The sequence below is a fragment of the Choloepus didactylus genome, chromosome X, assembly GCF_015220235.1.
Source record: "Choloepus didactylus isolate mChoDid1 chromosome X, mChoDid1.pri, whole genome shotgun sequence".
In the NCBI taxonomy this organism is placed as follows: Eukaryota; Metazoa; Chordata; class Mammalia; order Pilosa; family Megalonychidae; genus Choloepus; species Choloepus didactylus.
The window spans coordinates 12309946-12336581 of record NC_051334.1 but is presented as its reverse complement, the minus strand read 5'-3'; the positions used below and the strand labels follow the sequence as shown (position 1 = coordinate 12336581).

General features: G+C 36.5%; 1 protein-coding gene across 2 annotated transcripts in view; it reads right to left on the bottom strand.

Moving 5' to 3' along the window:
* MOSPD2 (motile sperm domain containing 2) overlaps positions 1–26636 on the bottom strand; it is a 95091-nt gene that overhangs the window by 13168 nt on the left and 55287 nt on the right. For both annotated transcript variants that reach the window (XM_037821383.1, XM_037821382.1), the window contains 9 exons: positions 21672–21826; positions 18478–18538; positions 16149–16187; positions 13448–13572; positions 9712–9888; positions 8985–9097; positions 4061–4157; positions 3429–3525; positions 2909–3038 (listed from right to left, as the gene is read on the bottom strand). In XM_037821383.1, coding sequence (XP_037677311.1) covers positions 2909–3038; positions 3429–3525; positions 4061–4157; positions 8985–9097; positions 9712–9888; positions 13448–13572; positions 16149–16187; positions 18478–18538; positions 21672–21826 — 994 coding nt within the window. The remainder of the gene's footprint in view (positions 1–2908; positions 3039–3428; positions 3526–4060; positions 4158–8984; positions 9098–9711; positions 9889–13447; positions 13573–16148; positions 16188–18477; positions 18539–21671; positions 21827–26636) is intronic.

Sequence of the window (26636 nt, the reverse complement as noted above, 5' to 3'; positions counted from 1 at the left end):
TTGTGTCTTTCAGAAGTCTTGCTGCTGACCTTGGATGTAATCCATTGTCCCAGTGTTGCCTCAATTGGCTGTAGTTCCGAAACACATTCCCTCCTCCGTGGAACATGACACTAGATGTTTCCAGCTATGTGGATGCCTACAATATCCCCCTAGCACCGTGGGACAGCACAAAATCAATGCACTCTACAAAAGATCTTGATGAAAAGGGGAAAGTATTAAAAGAACTCTAAGTTGATTTTCAGGTCCTGGGTTACAAAATGGCTCCCAGCAGAGTTGTACAAGGTGGACACCCTATGCTGACACAGTCAGACTTCAGGAATGCACAGCTTGGAGAACGAGACTTACAGGAAACTGGACCAAAAAAAGAGGCCTAAGCCCTGACCAATCCCTTTCAGACAAGCTTCCTTCTGCCTTGATGTTCCAATAAGCTGCTAGAACAGAATTCACCCAACAACCACCATTTCCCTTTTTATGGACTATAAATTCCAATATTCCCCCCCTACCCAATGCTTTGGAACACCTGCTTTTACTTGCTGTTGCCAATTCCTGCCTTGTTACATTGTTACACTGTTAATAAAGCTCTCTTCCTTCTACTTACAGAACTTTACATATTTAAATGATAAATACTCCATCTAAAAACAAGTCAAACTCTACAGCTGCATCCTTGTCCTCCTCCTGAGGAAGGATAATGCCCTGCCTCTGCTTTAGGTCCCTGCCGTTTCAGCCTTCTCAGGAATTTCACTATCAAGTATCATCTTGTTTATTTGCCCTCTCCTCCAATGATCCTTGTTACCGGTTTTAAAACAATGCCCAAGTATCTCCCCCTACAAAAACCCAAAGCAAAACAACACCTTCATCTCCACCACATTTTGCCTTCCAAATACTCCTTGGTCCCCTTCCCCAACAAGTCAAACCTCCAGAACAGCTTCACTACCTCCTTTGCTCAGCATCTGGTTCCTCTAGCATGTAGACACACATCCCCTTCCCTGGCTGATTCACAGAGCTCTCCTTAAGGTCACCAATGACCTCTATGATGTCAACACCAACGAACTTGACATCTGATCCTTACTGAGCATCATGGCAGCATTTGATGCCACAGATGATTTCCTCCCTCATGAAATGTTCTCTTCCTTGAGCTTCAATGATGGCCACAACAGAACTTGCCTACTGGTTTCCCTCCCACATCCCTGCTGGATCTTTCTCCTCTATTTGGCCATTAACTATTCCTCTACCCTTGGTCTAGCATCTACCCTCTCTTGTTGAGACAACTGATATAAAACTTCTCTCTGGAGCTACTCTTCTCTCTTCTGGTCTATTAACTACACTGCAAACGGGGTTCTCTTTTCAAAGATCCAAGCCTCCCTGGCTTTCTGTTAATGGCCCTGTCTCTCCAACTTCCTTTCTTACTCTCTTACCAAGGGTCCTCTCACTCCCTGGGTTCCAGCCATACCTGCACTCTTTCAACTGCTTTTCTGAAGACTTCACTCAGCCATGACCATTACTAGGTTTCCCAGTTTCTCATCCATAAAATAGGAAATTAAGAATACCTACCTCATAGGGATGTTTGGATGACTGAGTAAAAAAATGTGAAGGACTCAGGACGAGGCTGGCCCACAGTAAGCACTATTTAATTTATCACTCTCAATACCACAATTTCACCTTACTTACCTAGTGTCTCTTCCACACAGCCCCGTGAATAATCCTTTTCAAAGGACAGGCCGGGTCACTTCATGGCTCTGCTCAGCACCCTCTGATGTCTGATGGTTGCTCATCTCCAGATCAAAAGACCTCCCTCTGGCCATGATCTGGCTCCCTATTATCTCTCTGATCCCATCTGCCACCACTTTCCCCTCTCACTTGATTCAAGCTACACTGGCTGCCTGTTCCTCACACAGGCCAAACACACTCCTTTTTCATTTGCCTGAAAGCTCTTTTCCCTATTATTTATGTGATGACTTCTCTCATTTCCTTCAGGTTCTGCTCAAATGTCACCAGAGTGCCCAACTTCTGGGCTGGACAATTCTTTGGTATGGGGGAGGAGCGGGGGGGTGTCCCATACACTGTGGGGTGTTTAGCAGCATCCTGGGCCTCAATGCCCTAGATGCCAGCAGCACCATCCTCCAGTGTGACAACCAAACAGGGCTCCAGACACTGCCAAACTGGCCCCCAGTTGAAGATCAGTGCTATCGACAATGGGCACATTCCAATAAACAAAACAAAGCAAAACAAAAGCACAACACATACCCTTCACCATTCTCCCCACTGCCCTTTCTATGTATCTTTTCAAGGCACTTATCACTACCTAACAAATGAACACACATGCACGTACATGTATATATCTAGATTTACACAAGTTTCCTTCCTCTTAAACAGGATCATGTCATTCAGATTTTTCTGTGACTAGATTTTTTTCGTCCTAATACCATATACCACAGGTATCTTTCCAGGTCAGAACAAACAGACTTACCTTACTTTGTGAATGGCAACAAGGTACTCTTTGTTTAGATACACTCAAATGAACTTCACTATTGCTTAGTGAAGTTCATTTAGGTTTGTTCTTGCCAACTTGTCACTATTACAAACAATGCCACAACAAACATTCTAGTACACAAGGTGAGCATTCCAACAAAAAGTGCTAGAACAAAGATCAGCATTTGTGATTCTGATAAGATGCAGATTATTGCACTGCCCTGCAAACAAGTTTTTGCTGTTAGCTCTCTCCTTGAGAAACTCTAGGTCTCATTCATCTTGGCATGCCCAGAGCCTTGCAGAGCTCCTGGTCCACTCTACACCCTTAAAAGTCTGCCAAATATAAGAAGCAAGGGTCATCTGTCTAGCCTGTGTAAACACATTTCTCTTTCTGATTCTTCCTACCACACATTTGAGAGCCTGTGAGACAAAAGCATACCTATGCTCCATCACTTTGTTTCTGGGAACTTCTTTCCAGAACTGAGCCAATTCTGCTGGGCCTGTGCCAGATGACTGTTCCATTTCTGCAGCCATTATAAGAAACCGGTCTTGTGCAGAGACAGTTAAACCTGCATTCCAAAAGGGTAATTTATCATATAAACAGGAACCTTTAAGGAGCTGGATATGTGGCTTGTTATTCTAGACTATAACATTAAGAAAAAAGGAGAAAATGGATCTACCTTTAAAAAGTAAACAGTTTTAAAAATGATAATTTTTGGAAATTCAACTTTGATCATTTTAAATGATTTTACTCATTAAAGAACAATTAAATTTTAATGCTGGGAGGGGCTTTAGAGACCCATCTGACCATCTTGTTTTACATATGAGAAAGCAGATTCATGGAGTGAGGGTGAGGTGACTTGCCAAAACTCGGTTAACTTCTAGAATCTAGCTCAGCTCTGCTGACTCAACTCCCAGCCCCAGGTTCTACCTACTGCGGCCATCTCATGGCAACTCACCCCCGTGGGGAGACACAACTATGTCAACAGAAGCACCAGGTTCACAGCTGCTGTTGCTTGGCTTGACTCTGTATTTTTCTGGAGCAGTTGTTCTCACCTGTTTATAAACACAGTAGTAACATAATAACCTTTATGCTTGTGTGTGTGTGTGTGGGGGGGGGGTGGCTTAAAAAACAACTTTAAAAAAAAATCAGTAATCAGCAAAGGATGAGTTTACAAAGTGACCTTAGTGGTTATGCATAGGATGTGTTTTTCCCACCAACATGAAAAGAGTACCTTGATCTATTTAAAAAGATACTCATAAATCCCATTGTCACTTAGCCTTCCTCATAAATAAAAAAAAATCACTTATTAATATTTATCCTGTTAATTGCCTAAGTTTAATACAAATTAAAAAAACTCATTGTACATGAGAACACATCTTATAATAGTGTTCAGGAATTACAAAATAGTTAATAAGCAAACCACATCCAGAATATCCAGAATATTGTAGTGGCCAAATCTAGATTAAATACAAGACTTAAAATATCATAAGTAAAAACAGTTTAATTTTTAAATGACTTAATTTTTCAATTGTCTGAAATCACTTCCCATGTCAAATTTTCACATGGCTTTATCTTTAAAATATTTACCTTAAATGCCACTATATTTTTAGTTACATTTGTCAACACCATTAAAGTTTTCTTCTCTCCGGATTCTGTAGTTCCAAAATACAATTCTTCTGCTGGGCTATGTGTTGACAAAAACACAATTCATAACTTAGAATAAATGACAAACTAATCATAAGTTTGAAGAAAAATATTTTGTTAATATTTTATGCCCATTTGTATAGATAGCTCATCAAAACAGGTAAAGAATACAACACAATTACTTAATATATTTTGCATTTTAACCTTACTGATTTGATACATGCTATTTAAGAAGTCCTATGGTTTTCCTCAAGATCAAAAGCAAAACAGGAAAAGATTCTGATTGGTGTTATAATCAGTATGATCTTAAGGTACATTTATTTAAAAATCTTAGGAAGATTATAGATCATAATCAAAGCAAAGAAGCTATCACTGCTTCATCTTTAACCTGATAACATATTGATTATAATGTGGCATTCTTTTTATACATCAACAGAGAGAAGCATAACTTAAAAAGAAAGACCACTAGAGAGGTATTCAAGTAACAGAATAATTTCTTACTATGAAAAGACTTTTCTAAGTATTGGGGAAGGAGAAAAATACATAGAAATAAAATTTGGGGTAAGAACCATAAGGAAGAACTTTATCGAACAGTAAATCAGCGAGCATCAACATTCAAGTTTTACTAGCACTGGCCACTGTAACTGCTCATGACCTAAAATGAAAATTAGATGACTCAAGCAATGCTTGTGTAGTTTCATTACATTAACCAACTTGAATCAGATGCCTCGAAACGTGTTTAATATAAAAAGGTGAGTAACTTAATGAAGATGAGTCTTTAGATCCCTTGATTTTGATATACATATTTAAAGAGATTTATTTTATTTCAGGAATTTCTGCATATGCGAGATATTTTGTAATCTAGAGAATGCAAATTTTAAGGGAAGAGCTCTTCCAGAAAGGGAAGATGGTAAACTAGCATGGTTGTTGGCTTCCTTTTAGTACCCAATCTTGACTAACGAGACTGTAGAAAAGATAGGAAAGTTATAAATTGTCAGGAAGGTTATGGATATCAGAATTGCTTTCAGTAACCACCACAAAACTAAGAGAAGCTCTGGGGAGACAGATGTTAGCTGGGTCCTTGTGTATTTGTAGGTGCTTTTGGGAGGGGGGGCAGTGGTGTCAGGGAGTGGTAGAGCACGAACTATAACTTTCCTTCTCCAGTTTTGCTTTCTCCCTGGCCTGCTCCTTCTGACATAACCTCTACATTTGTAAGTTAGGACCCAAGTTTTTGACAGGCCTCCAGGTAAAAAACAGAACGTATACTTCTTCTAAACCAGCAAAAGAAAAAATGGGGTATTAAAAAAAACTCCAGAGGGGAAAAAATGGCAAAGAAAAATCACAGAAAACAGAAAGGACGCCTGCAGGCACACGTGCACATACATATACGCAAAGATGGTTGAGAGAAATCCAAATATAACAGTAATCAAAATGGATGTAAACAGATTAATCTTGTCAATTACCAGAGAATCTCAGATTACATTTTAAAAAGGCTGGCTGTATTCTTCATAAGAGACATACCTAAAACACCATTATGCAGAAAGATTTCAAGTAAAGTGATAGAAAACACACTAGATTATTGCTAATGAAAGTTGGTGTAGAAATATTAACATAAGACAAAATAGATTTAATAATCAAAAGCATTATTAGTGGAGCCCTGCCCTGGTAAAGATGGCTCCATCGCCCCACAGAAGCTGTGAACAACCAGCATGAACTGGCAGAAACATCTTTCTCAAAGCTCCAGAAAACAGTTAAAGGACTGTAGTAAAGGCAAGTGCCAAATCAAGAAAAAGTCTACTTAAAAGCGGTAGGCTCTCCTGGTGCCCTGGCTGGCTCCACCCCACCCCTCAAAGGCTTGGCACAGAACCTGCCAGAGCTCTGAGTGCAGATCCCTGGTCTGAGTCTGGAGGGAGCAGAGTAACCCTTGTGTACTTACTGGGAGCATGTATGTCTGGCCCAATCTGTCTGGTGGTGCCTGAGGGACTTGCCATCCCAGAACTTGCCCTGGTTGTAGAAGGCAGCTCAGAGAGCTCTCCTACAACATGCTGTGGGAGAACAGTCAAGTTGTGCTGCCTGGAGCAAGGGATTGCTGTCTGGAGGACATACAGTGCAGTCCCAGGACCATGAGGAAACTGTTTCCTAGGGAAGATGGGACATTTGTAGCCATATAAACAGGAAGGGGGGTGATTCCTAGGGCATGCTCAAGATAAGATGCATGTACAGAAAGGATCAGGGAGGACCCTTTGCTTTGGCCTGGAGCTACTGTCTAAATCCACTGTATGGATAAACCCTGAAGGAGAGCGCTTGCACAGGTCAATCTGCAAAGGTGGGGAAAGATGTTTTTTTTTTTCCTTCTTTGTTTTTAGTTAGGGCCTAGCATTCAAGGAAAGCTCTGTCATAATACTAGCTGGATACAGGCTTAAGGAACAGCTGTGTCATTCTAAAATCCAGCAATAATACATTAAAATATCAAGATGCCCAGGTTTCAACAACAGGTTACAAAACACACAAAGAAATAGGATGTGATGTCCCAGGCAAAGGAAAAATGAAAGCATTAGAAGCCATCAATGAGGAAGACCAGACCTGGGATATACCAGACAGACAGACTTTTAAAAAGTGTTCCTAAATATGCTCAAAGAGCCAAAGGAAACTATGGACAAAGATGAAAGGAAATCAGGTAACAATAGATGAACACAAAGAGAGTATCAACACAGAGATGGAAATTATGAAAAGGAACTAACAAAGCAGAGCTGAAGACCAAAGTAACAAATTAAAAATTCCTTAGAGGGGTTGAGTAGCAGATTGGAGCTGACAGAAGAATGAATCAGTGAACTTGAAGACATTTGAAATCATCCAGTCTAAGGAGCTGAAAGAAGAAAGAATGAAGAAAAATGAACAGAGCCTGAGGAACCTGTGGGACGCCATCAAGTATACCAGTACACGCACTGGAGGAACCCAGAAGGAGAAGAAAGGGATAAAGAGGCAGAGAGAATATTCAAAGAAATAGTGGCTGAAAGCTTCCCAAATTTAATGAAAGACATGAATATATACATCCAAGATGCTCAACTCCAAACAGGATAAATCCAAATAGAACCACGTTGGGCCATGTTATAATCAAACTGTTGAATGCTGAGGATAAAGAGAGAATTCTGAAAGCTGTAAGAGAGAGACATCATATCATATACAAAGGAGCCTCAATAAGATTAAGTGCTGATTTCTCATTGGAAACCATGGAGGCAAGAAGGCATTGGGAAAATAAAGCTCTGCTAAAGAGAGTTTTGCAGGTTGAAAGGAAAGAACACTAGACAATGGATAGAAGCTGTATGAAAAAATAAAGATCTCTGGTAAGAGTTAATAAATTATTGTATTTTTGTTTTGTAACTCCACTTTTAATCTCCTACAGGATCTGAAAGGCAGATGCATAAAATGGAAGGAGAAATCAGTGGGTATGGACTCAATGTACAAACATGTAATTTGTGACAAGAACTACATTAAGGTAGGGGGATGGAGGGGTATAGGAACATTTTGTATACTACTGAAATGAAGTTGGTATCCAAGCAAACAAGATAGATTTAGGATATTAAATTTAAGCCCCATGGTTACTAGAAAGAAAATACTGGAAAATATACAAGCTCATAGGGAAAGAGATTAGAGTATAGGTTGCCAAGGGTGGGGTCAGGGGGCTCGGGGAGTTAATGTATAATGGGTGTAGGGTTTCTGTTTGGGGAAATGATAAAAGTTTTAGTAATGGAAGCTGGTGAAGGATACTGCAGTATTGTGAATGTGATTAATCCCATTGAATGGTATGTGTGGGAGTGGTTGAGATGGGAAAGTTAACCATGGATATATGCTCTCACAATTAAAAAAGTAAAAAGAAAGAAAGAACAACTAAAGAGACAATGACAATTAAATGCAATATATGATCCTGGATGGGATCTAGCAAGGGAGGAGAAAAGGAGCAAAGGGACATTATTGGGACATGTGAAAAAACTAGAATATAGACCATAAGCTTTATATCAATATTACCTTTCTTGAACTTGATAACTGCACTTAAGGTGGTTACAAAAGTGAATATTTTTGTACTTAGGAAAGGTACATGGCAGCATTAACTGTTCTAGGAGCATGATGCATACAACCTACGCTCAAATGTTCAGAAAACAGATTGATAAATAGATGGACAGATAGACAGATGGACTGACAGACTGAAGGATAGATAGAATGATATGTAAAAGGTGGCACAATGTTAAAATTGGTGGAACCGAGTATCTGGAGGAATAGGTATATGTTGGAGTTCTCTGGGATTTATATTATTTTTATAACTGTATTATAAGTTTGAAAATATTTCAAAAAAGCAGCATTAGTGAGAAAGAGGTCTTCACATAAAAAAGAAAGAAACATCCCTGAATCTTCTGGGTTGAATAACATAGCAACAAACACTGAGACATGCTGAAATTTGGCTTCAGTAAAAAACCTATTTTTTTTGGGTTCAACTTTGGCCTTTGGAAGGTCAAATTGACAAATGCTTACTTTAATGCCATTTCTGACATCCCTGAACTTGTGCCAAGTATAACAGTATCAGGAATATGAAGAAATTAGATGTTGTTCAGATTTACCGTTAATATGTGAATATTCACATTTATTACCTGATGTGTGGTGAGAGCCCTTTACACAAACTCAATAGAATAAAATACAAAAGGTAGCTGAAAACATCAACTGTGCCTTGAAACTATGGTGAGTCTTCAGACAACCCCTGATTTTGTATTTCTAGTTTCAAAAGCAGTACAGAAGAGAAGTTTTCTTAAGTTTGCAACTTCCTCAAGATGATCAAGATATGTTAAAAAAAAGTAATAAAATCTTCAACTATTACCTGATGTGTAATAAGGGACCTTTAAACACACTCAATGGTTTCTTGAAAGCTTTCATCTTTGAATCAACTTTTTCATTCTCTTCTGCTTTGGAAGTAGGTTCAGTTGGGTTAATCTAAAGACAAAAACAATTATGAAGAAAGAGAAATTTACATTAAAATCTTGGCAGGTCATTAGGTCAAAAAGTAAATATTTCAATTCAATCCAAATTATAATCTTGAACACATATTTATTATAGTTAAATTATATATTTAACATATATTAACATGATCAACATATGAGTGCCTACTATAGGTAGGTCACTGTGATAGTTAAAAAAGAAAATAAAATAAATGTAACATATTCCTTCCCTTATGAGTCTTTTTAGTGTCCGTAAGTTATTTTAAGGCTATTTAAGTAAGGAGTCTAAAGAGAGTGACAACTGAGTGCTCTTTAAAAATTAGAGAGAGAGATGAGGAGATCAAGGTAAAGTTTTAATCATTTCAGAATATTTTAGAAAGAAAATAATTCCTTCCAGACACATTTTAGCCATTATTATACAAAAGCATGGAATCAGCCTTGCATACACCAAAGTGACTCTACTGGTTAGCTAATCCCATCCTGCCTCCTTTTTACATTCAAAGATGCTGAAGGGCAGCAGGTCAAGTGACTTCCCTGAAATCATATAGCCGGCTAGTAGTAGGGGCTAGATCACAGTTTTGACTCAATTTCATATCATCTTAAAATTACCTTTTTTGGAAGAGCTGTTTGTTCTTCATTGGAAGTTGTTTCCAAGGTTTCTTTACCATCACTTTCTATATCTTCTTTGCTCGAAGTTTCATCCTCACTGGTAATAGGCCCATTTTCACACAATGGTGTCTGGAAGTCATCATCTACTAGTGGTGGATAGCTATACTTGAAAGGATCCTAAAAGGAAGGAATCTTGTATCAGCCTGCTAAGAGGTGGGTAGAGAAATGTTCTCTTAATGAGTTTAAAATTCATTACTTTGGCCAAGAAAACAATGAAATTTAAAATAGAGGAGGCATTTTAAACCAGAAAGGGAAAGACAGCAATAAATGGTGTAGGACAATTGACTAGATGTCTATAAAAATAAAGTTAGATCTTGAGCTCACTCTTGACGCCAAAAAAGAATTCCAGATGGATGAAAGTGTAAAAAATACGTGCATGTTATTACTGCTAAGGAGAGGCTAAGCCTACTTATAATCGTGCCTAAGAGTCTTCCCCAGAGAACCTCTTTTGTTGCTCAGATGTGGTCTCTCTCTGTAAGCCTACTTGGCAGGTAAACCTACTGCTCTTCCCCTCTACGTGGGACATGACTCCCAGGGATGAGCCTAGACCTGGCATCGTGGGATTGAGATAATCTTCTTGACCAAAAGGGGGAAACAAAATGAAACAAAGTTTCACTGGCTGAGAGACTTCAAATGGAGTCAAGAGATCACTCTGGAGGTTATTCTTATGCACTATTAAAAGATATCCCTTTTCTGTCTCTAGTGTATTGGAATAGCTAGGAGGAAAAACCTGAAATTGTTGAACTGCAGCCCAGTAGTCTTGATTCTTGAAGATGACTGTGTAACTACGTAGCTTACATGGTGTGACTTTGTGATTACAAAAACCCTGTGGCTCATACTCCCTTTATCCAATGTATGGACAGATGAGTAGAAATATGGGGGCAAACATTAAATGAAAAACAGGGTGGAATGGGGGGTGGAATGTTTTGGGTGTTCTTTTATACTTTTATTCTTATTTTTATCTTTTTTTTGGGGGGGCAATGAAAATGTTTAGAAATTGATTGTGGTGATGAATGTACAACTATATGATGGTACACTGATTGTGGTACAATTGGTACAACTGATTGTACACTGTGGATGATGGTATGGTATGTGGATATATCTCAATAAAAAATGAAAACAAAACAAAGTGTGTGCATGTATACGTGTGTATATATATGTATGTGTGTGTATATAAGCCAAACAACAACACACAGGAGGATTTCAGGAAAAAAAACCAATACTTAACTAGGGAAGGCCTTTCAAAACATAACACAAAACATAGAAGCCACAGAAATACTGATAAAAATTGACCACACTAAAACAAAACACTTCTGTATGGCAAAAACAAACAAACAAAAACCAACCAACCAACCAAAAATACCTAAAAAGAGAAAACCAAAAATTTTTTTTAAAAGGGCCACACAAATGGGAAAATATTTAAAACATAAATCAGAAACAAAAGATGGCTTTTGTTAATATTTACAAATACATGAAAAAGACTAACAACCCAAAAGAACAAGGGGTAGTGGAATGATTCAGAGTTCATAGAAAAAGAACTAAGATTGAAATCATTTAAAAAAAAAGAAGCTCAACATCACTTATAATAAAATAAATGTAAATTAAAACCACAATAAAATATTTTTCACCTGAGCCTGGCAAAGATCACAAAGATGGTAAGATGCAGTGTTAACAAGATTGTGAGGTGTGCTCTCACACATTACTGGTAGAAGTGTAAATGGGCACAGCCTCTTTGGAGGGAAGTTTGCAACTGCTTTCAAAATGAAAAACTCAGTACACTCACTGACCCAACAATTTGCCTTCTAAGAGTTTAACCCAGACATGTACTTGCTGCACGTGCCAGGTGTTATTTACAAGGAGATGCCCTGAAGCACTATTAGTAAGGGTGAAAGATTAGAAAGCAACTGAAGATCAGAAGAGAACTGTTTAAATAAATTATGTTATATCCATACGATGGAGTATTCTGCAATGGTTTAAAAAATGAGGCAAACCTCTATGAATCCATGTGATAATCCACAGAAGAAACGAATTGGGAAAAAAAGTGAAGTGTAGAACAACAGATATGGTGTGTGATCATTTATGTTAAGAAATGTTATGGACAGACTATCACCAGAAAGAAAATCTGGCAGCAGTGCAAGCCTCTAGAAGTGGCACTCAGGGCTGACCACTGTATAGTCTACTTTTTACTCTTTGGCATTGTCTGCTTTGTAGGAATAGCATGTATGTGTGTTATTTTTTGGAGAAAAAAATCTTTAAAATTTTATGTTACAGAAACAGTAGTCCCGCTACAATTTAGACTACAATCTTGAAGAAAAATACTACTAATAACAGAGAAGGGAAATAAAATAACCTTTTCTCCACAAAAATGAAAATCATTTTTACTAAATGCTATTAATTTTAAGGGACAACAATTATTTGGGCAAGTTATTAAAAATGACATCCAATAAAATTGCTATTTTAACAAAGGATAGTAATTTAAATGAAACATATTCTGTTTTACTAGGTTGAAATGTGCAATATAAAGCTTCAGAATAGGAAAGCAGCAAACTTCAAATTAAAAATATTGCTTCAAGCTTTTTCTAATCAAAGAAAACAAACAAAAGGACATACCAAAACTTTTCATCTTGCTAGTCCTTGGTTCTGGTTGAATACAATTTTGCCAGGCAGGCAGTATACAAAATAGATTGTAAAAATCAAATAATTGAAATATTATCAATCAAGTTCACCCAAGGCATACCAAATCCATAGGTTTCACAGTTTTCAAGAAGATAATCATTATCACAATATATTTAATTTTTATGTAATATTAAAAATTTAACATGCACCTATTTAGGCCTGGCTTCTTATTTCTAAGTAGTAAAATAATTTCAAAAAATTCTTGAGAGTATATACTTCATGATATCTTTTAATTAAAATGACTGGTCAACAGTGAACAATTGAAGCGAACTAAAGTCACATCAAAAGGAAATTAAATAACTTATGATTCCTCTCTAGACATTGGAATACTATATAGCCATAAAAGAGTAAATTAATAGTACAACTATAAAAATGTGCTTTCATCAACTGTGACAAACGTGCCACACATATACAAGGCATTAATAGGGTGGTATATGGGAATCCCAAATATTATGCATGATTGTTTTCTAAACCCACAACTTCTCTAATAAAAAAGAAAGAAAACGAAGAAAGCTTTTCACTTATTGCTTTGGAATGATCTCTAAGACATGTTGTGAAGAACAAAGCAGGAAGTGCAATAGCACATGATCACATTAGCTGTTTAAAAGAGATGGGAGAGGTGGGAGGGAGGCAGGAAGAATTATATATACTTAATTGCTTATCTACACAATATATATCCCTGGGCATGAATATAAGAAATTCAACTAGGGAGGGGAACAGGGCTGTTGGGGATAGGAGTGGGAGGGAGCCTTTTAACTGAATATTCTTTTATACCTTTTCAGTATAGAACCATGTAAATATATTAACTTCAAAAATAAAAATTTATAAGCTTTTAAAAAACTTAAAAACAAACCCTCTATAACATTTTTTGCTTGGAGTATCTGTGAACTTTCTTTGGATGGTGTGATATTGTTTTCTTTCTTCCTTGAGGAAAGAATATAGCCTAGTGTGCCGTTATCTAGTATCATTTTTTCTGAAAAGTTCCAAATGCTATACTTACAGTTCCACCCATGTGGGGAGGCAGGTATTCTACACTGACATAGTCCTGGACTTCATTTTTACTTGTAAACTTCAAAAAACTCACTGCTTCTGGACCAAGCCAACTTTTCACAATTTTGAAGGCAGCTGAAGGAAAAAGATTCTTCATTGAATTTTTTCATTCTCCTTTTCAATTTACTTACTTTATATGCTAATCCAGGTCTTCGGAAATTAGTTTGGGTTATAATCTGTTATTATTAATCTTTAAATAGCATGATATTTAATTAACATTCCCCAATTTCTGCAGGTGTTAACATTGTCCCCGTCCCTTATGGATTTCAAATGTTGCATGAAGATTCAGAAAGATTAAATTACCCTGATGTTCATTAATAAACTTATAAAGGTTTTGACGTCTCAACAAATCCATCAATGATCCCAACTTCTAATGTTGCAGACCCTAAATCAAAGTGCAATGTGATTCAGGGAACTAACTGTCCAGTAGCATGGAGAGTCACTATGTCACTTACCTCCTGGTCCTGATCTACCCCCAATCTGAGAAACTTCTCATACAGGAAGTCAAGAAGAGAAGGAAGCAGCCTCCTCCTCATCCATGTGAGCACTCCGAGGCTGGGGGAACCACCACCCAGACTTCCTTCCCAAGTCTAACTTTGTCTGCCTTTCCCCCAGGCCCTGCAGCTTACATAATTGTGGGGAACCTAAAATTGCTGCAAGAATCAACTGTTACAAAATACACCTGTTTAGTCATTACAGTCTTATTCTGTCATGCCATTCCTTATTATTTATACTTAATTTCTTAAACCTCATTTCCACTGTGATATTTGAAGTACATTTTCAAGAAATGAAGAGGAATACTATATTAAATTTGTATAAGTATCAATGAAAAGAAATTAAGAAATCAAACAGCATGATAAACATTAAATAGTACTTCAGGAAATTACATTTTTACTTCGGCTAACCATACTTAAAACCTTTTTACATAACACTTAAGTTTTCACTAGTTTTCCATTTAAGAGTCTGTGAATTGACATATTTGAAGCTACCCTACTTGAATTAAACAATGTGCCAAAACTGACATTTTACAGCTTTATTTAGATATAATTCACATACCATACAATTCACCTTTTAAAGTATAATTCAGTGTTTTTTTTTAGTATAGTCACAGAATTGTACAACCATTATCTAATTTTAGAATGTTTTCATCATCCCAAAAAGAAACTCTCACTCACCAGCAATCTTTCCCTGTCCCCAGGCCTAACAACCATTAATCTACTTTCTCTGTAGATTTACCTCTTCTGGACATTTCATATGAATGGAATCAAACAACATGTGGCTTTTTTTCTGACCAGCTTTGTTCACTTAGCATGTTCTTTATCAGGGTGAGGAAGTTCCTGTCTACTACTAGTTTGTTCAGTGTTTTTATCATGAAAGGGTGTTTGATTTTGTCAACTGTCTTTTCTGCATCTATTGAGATTTTGTGTTTTTTCCCTTTATTCTACTAACGTGTGTTACACTGATTAATTTTTTTACTGAACACCCTTGCATTCCTGGGATAAACCCCACTTAGTAATAGGTGTATACTCCTTTTTATATGCTGTCTTTTTATATACTTTGGTTTGCTAGCATTTTGTTCAGGATGTGTGTGTCTATATTCATAAGGGATACTGGTTTGTAGTTTTCTTGTGATGTTTGGTATATACTGGCCTCATAGAATGACATGGAAAATGTTCTCTCCTCTTCTATCTTTGGGGAGAGTTTGTGAAGGATGGGTGTTAATTCTTTAAATTTTTGGTAGAACTGACCCATGAAACCATCTGGGCTTGGGCTTTTCTTCCTGGGAGGTTGTTTGATTACTAATTCAGTCTCTTTACTTGTTATAGGTCCATTCAGAATTCTTCTTGCTTCTTGAGTCAGTTTCAGTAGTTTGTATCTTTCTAGGAATTTGTCCATTTCATCTAGGTTAATCTAATTTCTTGGCATACAATTGCTCATGGTATATTTCCTTATAACCCTTTTTATTTCTGTAAGCTTGATAATGATGTGCCCTCTTTCATTTCTGATTTTAATAATTTGAATCTTCTTCTCTTCGTCAATTTAAAGATTTGTGAATTTTATTGATCTTTTCAAAGAACCAATTTTGAGTCTCATTGATTTTCTTTATTGCCTTTCCATTTAACAATTGAGTTTTGTAAGCAAAAATGAAAATAATGTTAAAATTACAATCACTTTAAAGTTGGTAAACAGTGTGTTTCAATGACTATTTTTTTTTACCAGTATATATCATCACTGTCTCAGAGGGTCATGTGACTACAGTGATTCGGGGTCGAATTTCAGATTCATCTCACCTTCCTCTTCAACACCTGAAGCCCAGGAGAACACCTAGCCAAAGTCTGTATTCTGTGACATACCCCATATGTGGGTGACAAACTTGAGCCTTCCAGCCATAGTTGTACCTGAATATTGAACATCCTGAGGCTGCTTTCAGAGAACATTAGAGGGCGTTCCCCACAGCGTAGGGGTAGAATGTTAGCTCAGTTTGCTTAGGCATAGCCTTTGAGCATTGTAGCTCCAGCCTCTAAGGGTACATGCTGAGTACAATATAAACATTTTTTAAAAATTACTGTAGAAATATGGTTAGATTGGAAAAGTAAAGAAAAAAGGAAAACAGAGATTTTATTTTAGGAAAGTATAAACAATAAACTCACCATTCATTATCCAAGGCATATCAAAGATTACTATTTTTGCTGAAAGACAAAAAGAAAAATTCACTGAATGTGACTTAGTAGCTCTGTAATAACATCATTTATGCCTAGTCGAGAAAAAGCTAGTCATCTAGATGCAACTAACTGCTGAGCTGGTTGACTGGGCTCTAATTCAGTGATGTGTGAGTGGTGCTGGAACACAACTAACATCTCCCAACCATGAAGGGCCCACCCAGGAGGACAGCCAGTGGGTTGTGAACAATGCAACATCACTGTCCTTTGGCACATAGCCTGATCTTTGTTCATTTACCGCTTTCGTTGTTTGCAGAAAAGTATGAAAGAAAACAGTTAAATGGATAAGTGGAGTCTATGGATGTGGCACATCATGTTCCTGCTGAAGGCTGCTGAACTTAAAACAATTTCAAAGTCTAATTTATGGTTTAGATAATAATTTTCTAGAGATTATATTGTTAAACTACACTCACAGTTGTACCCCTCTTTTTGACAGATGAACCATTATGTTTTAAGAAACAAAAATTAAAATTGTCTCTACTTTTCTTAATGTCATGAGTGCCAGGAAGTCAATAATTCTAAAGTATACAGAAGTATTATTTACTACTGAGATGAAGATATTAAACAGCACTACTAACAACTGAGAAACAACTAGAAAAGGCAGAGGGGATTTTTGATATCCAAGTCATTCTTTTATTCCAGATGAATCAAAATGTAATTTCATTCTTCTCTGAGCAGAGAATGACCTAGAGTGTTTTTATTAGTGTAGGACAAGTAAAGTATATGTAATGAACAAATTATCTGTAAAGAGGTACCCTGGTGCTTAATATTTCAGTCTTTACCTGAGAGACACCTGAAAAGATCTGGGCTTGAGATTTTAAGATATAATAGTCATGTTTCATGACAGATTTTGAGGCACAATCATTTTTTTTAAATTCAGTTTTATTGAAATATATTCACATACCATACAATCATCCATGGTATACAATCAACTGTTCACAGTATGATCATATAGTTATGCATTCATCACCACAATCTATTTATGAGAGGCACAATCATTTTTAAAATCTACAAGATTCAATGTCTGAGAAAAGACATTATATAGGTAGAAGATATACATTATCTCTAGTTAATTGAAATGAAGAGCATTCTAATTCATTTTTATATAGATACATGAATTTACTGTTTTCTCAAAAGAATCTTGGATGTATTTTATAAGGTAATAATGATATTTATACTATTTATAAGTGGCTCTGCACAAACTCTTTTAGATATTTCAGTAAAGAAATAGTTCTTTTATTTTCATTTTGTAAATAAAAGAAACAAGCTAATAACATAGGGTAGTGATTCCCTACTAATCATTGACTGGCACTGCTCAACATTCCTTAATGAATCAGGGTATATGCCAGATAAATGAAGAATTCCTAAGGAACTGCAGATCCTACTGGTTCCCCAAACTGGACATCAGTATATTGCTCATTCACTTTACCTAAAGACATTTACCAATTTTCTCTCTGAAGAGAGGAGAGTACAGGGCTAGAGGTGACACTGACCACTTCAAATTAATATCAATATTGTGAAAGCATGCTCAAGCAAGATGATTTATGTTTTTTATGCTTTAGTGTCAACTGAGTCAGAAATCCCAAAAGACCTTAATTGTGGTATCTGCCAGGGGTTTGCCCAGGCAGATCTGCATATTTTCCATTTATTGATGTCCCCCCGTTGTTTGTCTTCTGTCTTTTCACTTTCAACCCACTGGGGTTAAATACATTTGACCATGCGTGATGGCAAACCCAACAAATGAAAAAAAAAATGAATATATAAGGTTTAGGAGTTCTTCATTCAGTAATTAATGGAAGAGTTACAATTAAAAAACAAAAGCAAACTCCAAATGCCAGATTCAAATGCAGTACATTCTAGCCAAGTGTTTGCTTAATGTCAATTTTTAAATAGCAGAAAAAAAAAAGATTTCCATATAATAAATAATATTTTAAATGAACTTCCACATTGAAAAATGAGTAAAATGGGATAATCTTGGAAATGTATGTTTTTATGTCCTGTGTGTGTGTGTTATAGCATGCGATGCATACAGTTTAGAACTTAAACTCTTAAAAATAACTGTAAAGAACTGGGATTATTTAGGAAAAAGTTTTTCCCTGTACCTACTAGGGTATACTTACACTTCTATTAATACATTTAAAACACATTATCAGAGAACGATGTTTCAGGTATGAGTGTCTACAATATGAGGTTCCACAATTCACCGACATTGTCTATAGCTTCTATATGTTAAATTCTTATAAAGAAGTAAGGTACTTACAGAGATATTTAGGGTAATAAACCTTAAAGCAGTTGATGATGAAGCGTATCAAGTCCATGTCCTAAAAATAAAGATTATACATTCAAATTTTTAAGACTCTCCATATTAGAAAACTTTAAATTGTACATTTTCCAAAGGTGATACATTATTAAATACAAAATGAGATAATTATTACATACTTCAAAAAATGAACTCCATATAATAAATATCTATATTCTCATGACTGAGGCTTTAAGTCACCAAGCTACTGTAATAATCAGCTCTAAAACAGAGTTAGAGAAATCAGATGCTTAGTCATGGTTTTTATTCATCATTCACATTACCTCAAATGAGTTACATGCTTCAGGCTGCTAAGGCAATGTGGCATTATAAAATGGATCTAAAATCAACTCCCACAGAGAAATGCTAAAACCTTATTGAGCAATTAAAGAATTACTGAAACAAGTATAAAGCTTATAAGCTACCTACTTGCAATGATAATACGCATATATATAAATTCTGGTATATTTTCTTTTTAAAACTAATTTTTAAATCTCACAATAGCTTTGATAAAATAGATTTTATTATTCCTTTACACAAAAGTGAATCTGATCATATTGGCTGCCTGCCAGCTATATCTACTTTACTTCTGGCTTTCTTTCCTTTTGTTTAGGGACTAAGAACTAGATTTTTAGTTTATATTCAAGTGTTGTTCACCGATTCCAATTTCTGGGAGATTTTATAAACTTAGCTGTCTGGGTAGTTCTACTGCTTTGAGCATAGCAACATGAAATTATGTTATTAGGGTTATTAATTACATGGATCATTTCATTTCAGGTTATTCAATGGCCACAGGCTGATCCACTAATCCTGATCAGGATGAAAGATATATTAACCAGGCAAATCTAAATCCATTGAAAAATGAGTTGTCCTAGAGATGAGTCTATGAAGTCACCCCTAGTGTGCGAGTCGCAGCATCTTTAACTACAGTAAACTCAAGGTAAGTGTCCTTATGTAGCTTAAGTATTTATTATGTGATAAATTCTAGTATATAATAATACATTTATAACTAATGATTATTTCCACTGTGTATAGAGTAGCTTAATAATCTGTAGTTAAGAGCCAAAAAAATGGAAAATAATTAGTTATATGAAAATGTTACCTAGTATATAATCTGTGACCCCCAGAGACTGCCTAAAATGTCTTTGTCTAATATTCATTTTCATCTTTTATTTAATTTAAAATCCATGCTGATAAAATCTCGAGTTACTGGTAATTCAAGCGGATTTGATTAGGATGCCACTGGTGTACATATATTAGTAGGTACTACATAAAATGGCTCCATGAAACCTATTGCTCTGCATTCTGTAAGGATGTTTTTGAGGCTGTTATTATCTTGTGAATATCCTTTCTTTGAGGATGCATGAAAGGCATTTTTCACTGGTTTAAGTATCAGGAATAGATAATCTTCTCCTAAGACATTGGTTTTAAAGTAGGCCACTGAATAATTTTAAATGACTGCATTTCTTTCAGGTAGGCGGATGGAAAGGTGAGAATCAAAATCGTCACCCAGCTGTAACAAATGATTTTTTAAAATTTTCTGCCTTGCAATTCTGTATACATCTTTATGAGCAGACTTAAATCCTTTGTGAATCATGGCAGCATTATATATAAAAAGAAATCAATAAGACTTGAGTATTTTAAAAAATTAACAGATTTAAATACTTAGTAATGTGAATAAATCTTATTTACAAATTAAAGATGGTAAGATACAAGTAGCCTGAAAAAAAATCAGACAGCTGAAGTCAATTCCCTGCCCCTATATTTGGCAATAAAAAACACTAACATTTATTTTTCATGATTCTGGGTTAATAACAGAATGATGGTTTATTTTTATGGAATATTTATTTATCTAGGTAATTTGCTCTTGATTTTGGGTCTAAAACGATATACTCTGGAATCTAAAACCCACTGAAATGGAAACTATGTTTAAAAAAATCCAGGTTATTGAATTCTTAAAAAATAATTAGAGAAAGATGAAAAAAGAAATCTCTGGTCCCACCATTCCCCCAAACTCTTAACAGTTCTCTCTAGCTTGATTTTTGAAAGTGCCTAAGGTTTCCTTTTTTTGGACTATGTATCACTACAATACAATCTTGTAGACTTTTCCATTAAAAAAAGTGCTTTCCAATATTACTACAAATTCTTTATCTATATCATTTTATATAGCTACACATACTCTATCAATTAGATATACCATAATTCACCATTTCACTGTTGAATATTTATGTTTTTTTTTTCTAATTTTTCACTATTTTAAATGACATGCTTAAGAACCACTTTGGTACACAATGCTTTTCTTGTAGTCAAGTTTATTTCTTTTGAATAGATTGCCAGAAGTTAGTTACCAAGCAAAGTAACTAGAGATGACAGTCTATGAATATGAACACTTCAAGGTTTCATACTTTGCCAAATGGATTTCCAAAAAGGTTTCAACACTGCCCTCAGCAAATCTGTGAATACCTCCTCACTTCTCCTAGACTTAGCCAAATTTAAATACGAGAGAAAACAATTATAATCTTGACCTTAATTGATGCTGAAAGGTTTGAAAATATCACTAAGGTCACATAGATCCAAATTAAAGACTGAACAGTTTTACTTATTTTTCCAGCTTGACAAAAATCACTTGAAGAATAGCTGCTTTCCAAAGCTAACCAAGCCAAATGAACAAAAACCAAATCTAAATAAGCAAACAAAAGACCCCAACATCACAGAGTGTGTGCATGTGCAAAACTCGTGAACATCTTGCAACTGCAAAACATGGTACAAATATAATACCACAATATAAATCATGAATTTATTTACTCAATATGTTTTGAATGTACTACTCTGTGCCAGGCACCCAGTTCAGTGCTGTACGACATGTGCTTTGATACAAAAGGTCACTGTTATCATCTACTTGCTACTCTGCCAGCCTTGATGTCCTGCCTCTATATCCTGCATAATCAGACGAAGAACATTTCTAGTAATTCTATAGCTTCAATGTTTGACTTTATTCATAATTCAGGGAAAAAAAAAAAATCCCAAACAGAAATTAGCTCAACTTTATAGCAATATTTGGTTGGGAAGAGGGAGGGAGGGCAGGAGAGAGGAAGGAAGCCTTGAGTAATGAGGGTTTAGAATTGCAATTATGATGTTAATGAAAAAATGCTTACTATGGTACTTAGTCCAGTTTCTGACAGGTCAAACATCACTGTTATAGGTTTCCCATTTTCTCTTTTAGAATAACGTTCCAACCAGAATGCTATAAGCTTCTTCTTGTCCATTATGTTTTTATGGTCTTTTATATGATACTTCACTCTGATCCAGACTTTAAGCAGAACAAAAGATAAAAATAGGAAAAATATTTATGGCATTATAATATTATGTATACATACATATATATACATAACATTCCTTTCCCTTGACATTTTTCTTCATTTATGATTTATTTTGCGTTTCAGATTAAAAACATCTTTCTTCTTTTAAATGAGAAATAGTGTGCACATGGATGGGAACCTTAAATTAAAGGTAGCAGAGAGAGAAACAATTTTTTTTTCCATAGGAAAGAAACTTCACTAGTAAGGGAAAAAGAAAATAGAGTTGAAAAAATAATACCTGGTAATACTCTAAAAGTACTAGTCACTTTGCTTAACAAAAAAGAAAGCATTGTTTCTATCAAGCACTAGCAATAGTGTTCCATCCAGAGAAAAAAACAGGTTCAAAGGCAGGATGGAGGATTGAGTGGGTGTCATGCATGTGGTGCAGAATGGCAAACAGTTCAGTGTGGTGGCAGCTAACACAAAGGTGAAGAGTGGTGAGAGAAGCAGCTGAAGAGAGATGAAGGCTGGGGGGCCTGAAGGACTCTGAAAGAAATGCTAAGGTGTTTTGATTTGCCTATTTTTAAAAGATCTCTCTGGCAGTAGCACAGAGGATAGATTGGAAGAGGTAGAGGAGGCTGGGGCTAGAGACTGAACTAAAGAAGTGGCTGGTGAAAATAGAAAACAAGCTAGACTGATGCTCTATTAGTGGGAAGGGCCAATGATTGTGGACCTGAGCTGTGAAATACAGAAAGAGAACAGTAGTGGTATCTGGATGTTCAGTTGAGTGATTTGGAGTCTGAAAAACAATCAAATGGTGCCAGTCAGTGGGTAGCTGGATATGTGCACACAGGTGGCCTGGAGATCCTGTGGGGTCACCACTGTGCGGGTGGTAGCTGAAGCTGCTGAGATACTTGATAATCACTCAAGGAGACTGTATCAACTGGGAAATAAAAGAGGCTAAGAAAGGAATGAACCCTGGGAAACACACACCTTTAAGGGACAGGTGGAATAATAGGAATGAGAAAAGATTGAGAAGGAGGAGCTGGCAATAAAAGGAAAATGCAAAGAGAATATTGTTAAAAGAGGAAAAGATGACATGCTACAGAGAGGGCAAGCAAGAAGACTACAAAATGTGTATGAAACTGACTCATCAGGACGCTAGTTCAGAATGTGGGCTCCAATGCTCCTGCCAGGTCCCAACCTTGGTACAGGACCAAGCTGGATTTTGGACCATGGGGAAAGAAGAACAAGGGAATTATATGAACAACAGAGATGTCTGGTACCGTTCCTTTCACTACACAAATTTAGGAGGAAGCTAAGGGGAGAAGATTTTGGGACACTTGATTTTCCACTAAAATACTGGGCTTAATTTTTTTTTTATCTTCATTTTATCGAGATATATTCACATACCACGCAGTCATACAAAACAAATCGTACTTTCGATTGTTTACAGTACCATTACATAGTTGTACATTCATCACCTAAATCAATCCCTGACACCTTCATTAGCACACACACAAAAATAACAAGAATAATAATTAGAGTGAAAAAGAGCAATTGAAGTAAAAAAGAACACTGGGTACCTTTGTCTGTTTGTTTCCTTCCCCTATTTTTCTACTCATCCATCCATAAACTAGACAAAGTGGAGTGTGGTCCTTATGGCTTTCCCAATCCCATTGTCACCCCTCATAAGCTACATTTTTATACAACTGTCTTCGAGATTCATGGGTTCTGGGTTGTAGTTTGATAGTTTCAGGTATCCACCACCAGCTACCCCAATTCTTTGGAACCTAAAAAGGGTTGTCTAAAGTGTGCATAAGAGTGCCCACCAGAGTGACCTCTCGGCTCCTTTTGGAATCTCTCTGCTACTGAAGCTTATTTCATTTCCTTTCACATCCCCCTTTTGGTCAAGAAGATGTTCTCCGTCCCACGATGCCGGGTCTACATTCCTCCCCGGGAGTCATATTCCACGTTGCCAGGGAGATTCACTCCCCTGGGTGTCTGATCCCACGTAGGGGGGAGGGCAGTGATTTCACCTTTCAAGTTGGCTTAGCCAGAGAGAGAGGGCCACATCTGAGCAACAAAGAGGCATTCAGGAGGAGGCTCTTAGGCACAACCATAGGGAGGCCTAGCCTCTCCTTTGCAGCAACCGTCTTCCCAAGGGTAAAACCTATGGTAGAGGGCTCAACCCATCAAACCACCAGTCCCCTATGTCTGTGGTCATGTTAGCAACCATCGAGGTGGGGTAGGCCAATACCCCTGCATTCTCCACAGGCTCCTCAAGGGGGCACTACATCTTTTTTTTTCCTTGTTTTTCTTTTTTTTTTTTTTTAACTTTCCCTTCTTTTTTAAATCAACTGTATGAAAAAAAAGTTAAAAAGAAAACAAACATACAATAAAAGAACATTTCAAAGAGACCATAACAAGGGAGTAAGAAAAAGACAACTAACCTAAGATAACTGCTTAACTTCCAACATGTTCCTACTTTACCCCAAGAAAGTTACATAATATAGCAACATTTCTGTGAACTTGTTCCTACTATATCCATCAGAAATTAACAGACCATAGTCATTCCTGGGCATCCCCAGAATGTTAAATAGCTTATCTGTTCTTCTTGGATTATTGTTCCCCCTTCCTTAATTGCTCTCTATTGCTAGTTTCCCTACATTCTACATTATAAACCATTTGTTTTACATTTTTCAAAGTTCACATTAGTGGTAGCATATAATATTTCTCTTTCTGTGCCTGGCTTATTTCGCTCAGCATTATGTCTTCAAGGTTCATCCATGTTGTCATATGTTTCACGAGATCGTTCCTTCTTACTGCCGCGTAGTATTCCATCGTGTGTATATACCACATTTTATTTATCCACTCATCTGTTGAAGGACATTTGGGTTGTTTCCATCTCTTGGCAATTGTGAATAATGCTGCTATGAACATTGGCGTGCAGATATCTGTTCGTGTCACTGCTTTCCGACCTTCCGGGTATATACCGAGAAGTGCAATCGCTGGATCGAATGGTAACTCTATATCTAGTTTTCTAAGGAACTGCCAGACTGACTTCCAGAGTGGCTGAACCATTATACAGTCCCACCAACAATGAATAAGAGTTCCAATTTCTCCACATCCCCTCCAGCATTTGTAGTTTCCTGTTTGTTTAATGGCAGCCATTCTAACCGGTGTTAGATGGTATCTCATTGTGGTCTTAATTTGCATCTCTCTAATAGCTAGTGAAGCTGAACATATTTTCATGTGTTTCTTGGCCATTTGTATTTCCTCTTCAGAGAACTGTCTTTTCATATCTTTTGCCCATTTTATAATTGGGCTGTCTGTACTATTGTCATTGAGTTGTAGGATTTCTTTATATATGCAAGATATCAGTCTTTTGTCAGATACATGGTTTCCAAAAATTTTTTCCCATTGAGTTGGCTGCCTCTTTACCTTTTTGAGAAATTCCTTTGAGGTGCAGAAACTTCTAAGCTTGAGGAGTTCCCATTTATCTATTTTCTCTTTTGTTGCTTGTGCTTTGGGTGTAAAGTCTAGGAAGTGGCCGCCCAATACAAGGTCTTGAAGATGTTTTCCTACATTATCTTCTAGGAGTTTTATGGTACTTTCTTTTATATTGAGATCTTTGGTCCATTTTGAGTTAATTTTTGTGTAGGGGGTGAGGTAGGGGTCCTCTTTCATTCTTTTGGATATGGATATCCAACTCTCCCAGCCCCATTTGTTGAAAAGAACATTATGACTCAGTTCAGTGACTTTGGGGGCCTTATCCAAAGATCAGTCGGCCATAGATCTGAGGGTCTATCTCTGAATTCTCAATTCGATTCCATTGATCTATATGTCTATCTTTGTGCCAGTACCATGCTGTTTTGGCAACTGTGGCTTTATAACAAGCTTCAAAGTCAGGCAGTGTAAGTCCTCCCACTTCGTTTTTCTTTTTTAGAGTGTCTTTAGCAATTCGAGGCATCTTCCCTTTCCAAATAAATTTGATAACTAGCTTTTCCAAGTCTGCAAAGTAGGTTGTTGGAATTTTGATTGGGATTGCATTGAATCTGTAGATGAGTTTGGGTAGAATTGACATCTTAATGACATTTAGTCTTCCTATCCATGAACATGGAATATTTTTCCATCTTTTCAGGTCCCCTTCTATTTCTTTTAGTAGAGTTATGTAGTTTTCTTTGTATAGGTCTTTTACATCTTTGGTTAAGTTTATTCCTAGGTACTTGATTTTTTTAGTTGCTATTGAAAATGGTATCTTTTTCTTGAGTGTCTCTTCAGTTTGTTCATTTCTAGCATATAGAAACATTACTGACTTATGTGCATTAACCTTGTATCCCGCTACTTTGCTAAATTTGTTTATTAGCTCTAGTAGCTGTATGGTCGATTTCTCAGGGTTTTCTAGATATAAGATCATATCATCTGCAAACAATGACAGTTTTACTTCTTCTTTTCCAATTTGGATGCCTTTTATTTCTTTGTCTTGCCGGATTGCCCTGGCTAGCACTTCCAGCACAATGTTGAATAACAGTGGTGACAGCGGGCATCCTTGTCTTGTTCCTGATCTTAGAGGGAAGGCTTTCAGTCTCTCACCATTGAGTACTATGCTGGCTGTGGGTTTTTCATATATGCTCTTTATCATGTTGAGGAAGTTTCCTTCAATTCCTACCTTTTGAAGTGTTTTTATCAAAAACGGATGTTGGATTTTGTCAAATGCTTTTTCAGCATCTATTGAGATGATCAATTGATTTTTCCCTTTTGACTTGTTAATGTGTTGTAATACATTGATTGATTTTCTTATGTTGAACCATCCTCGCA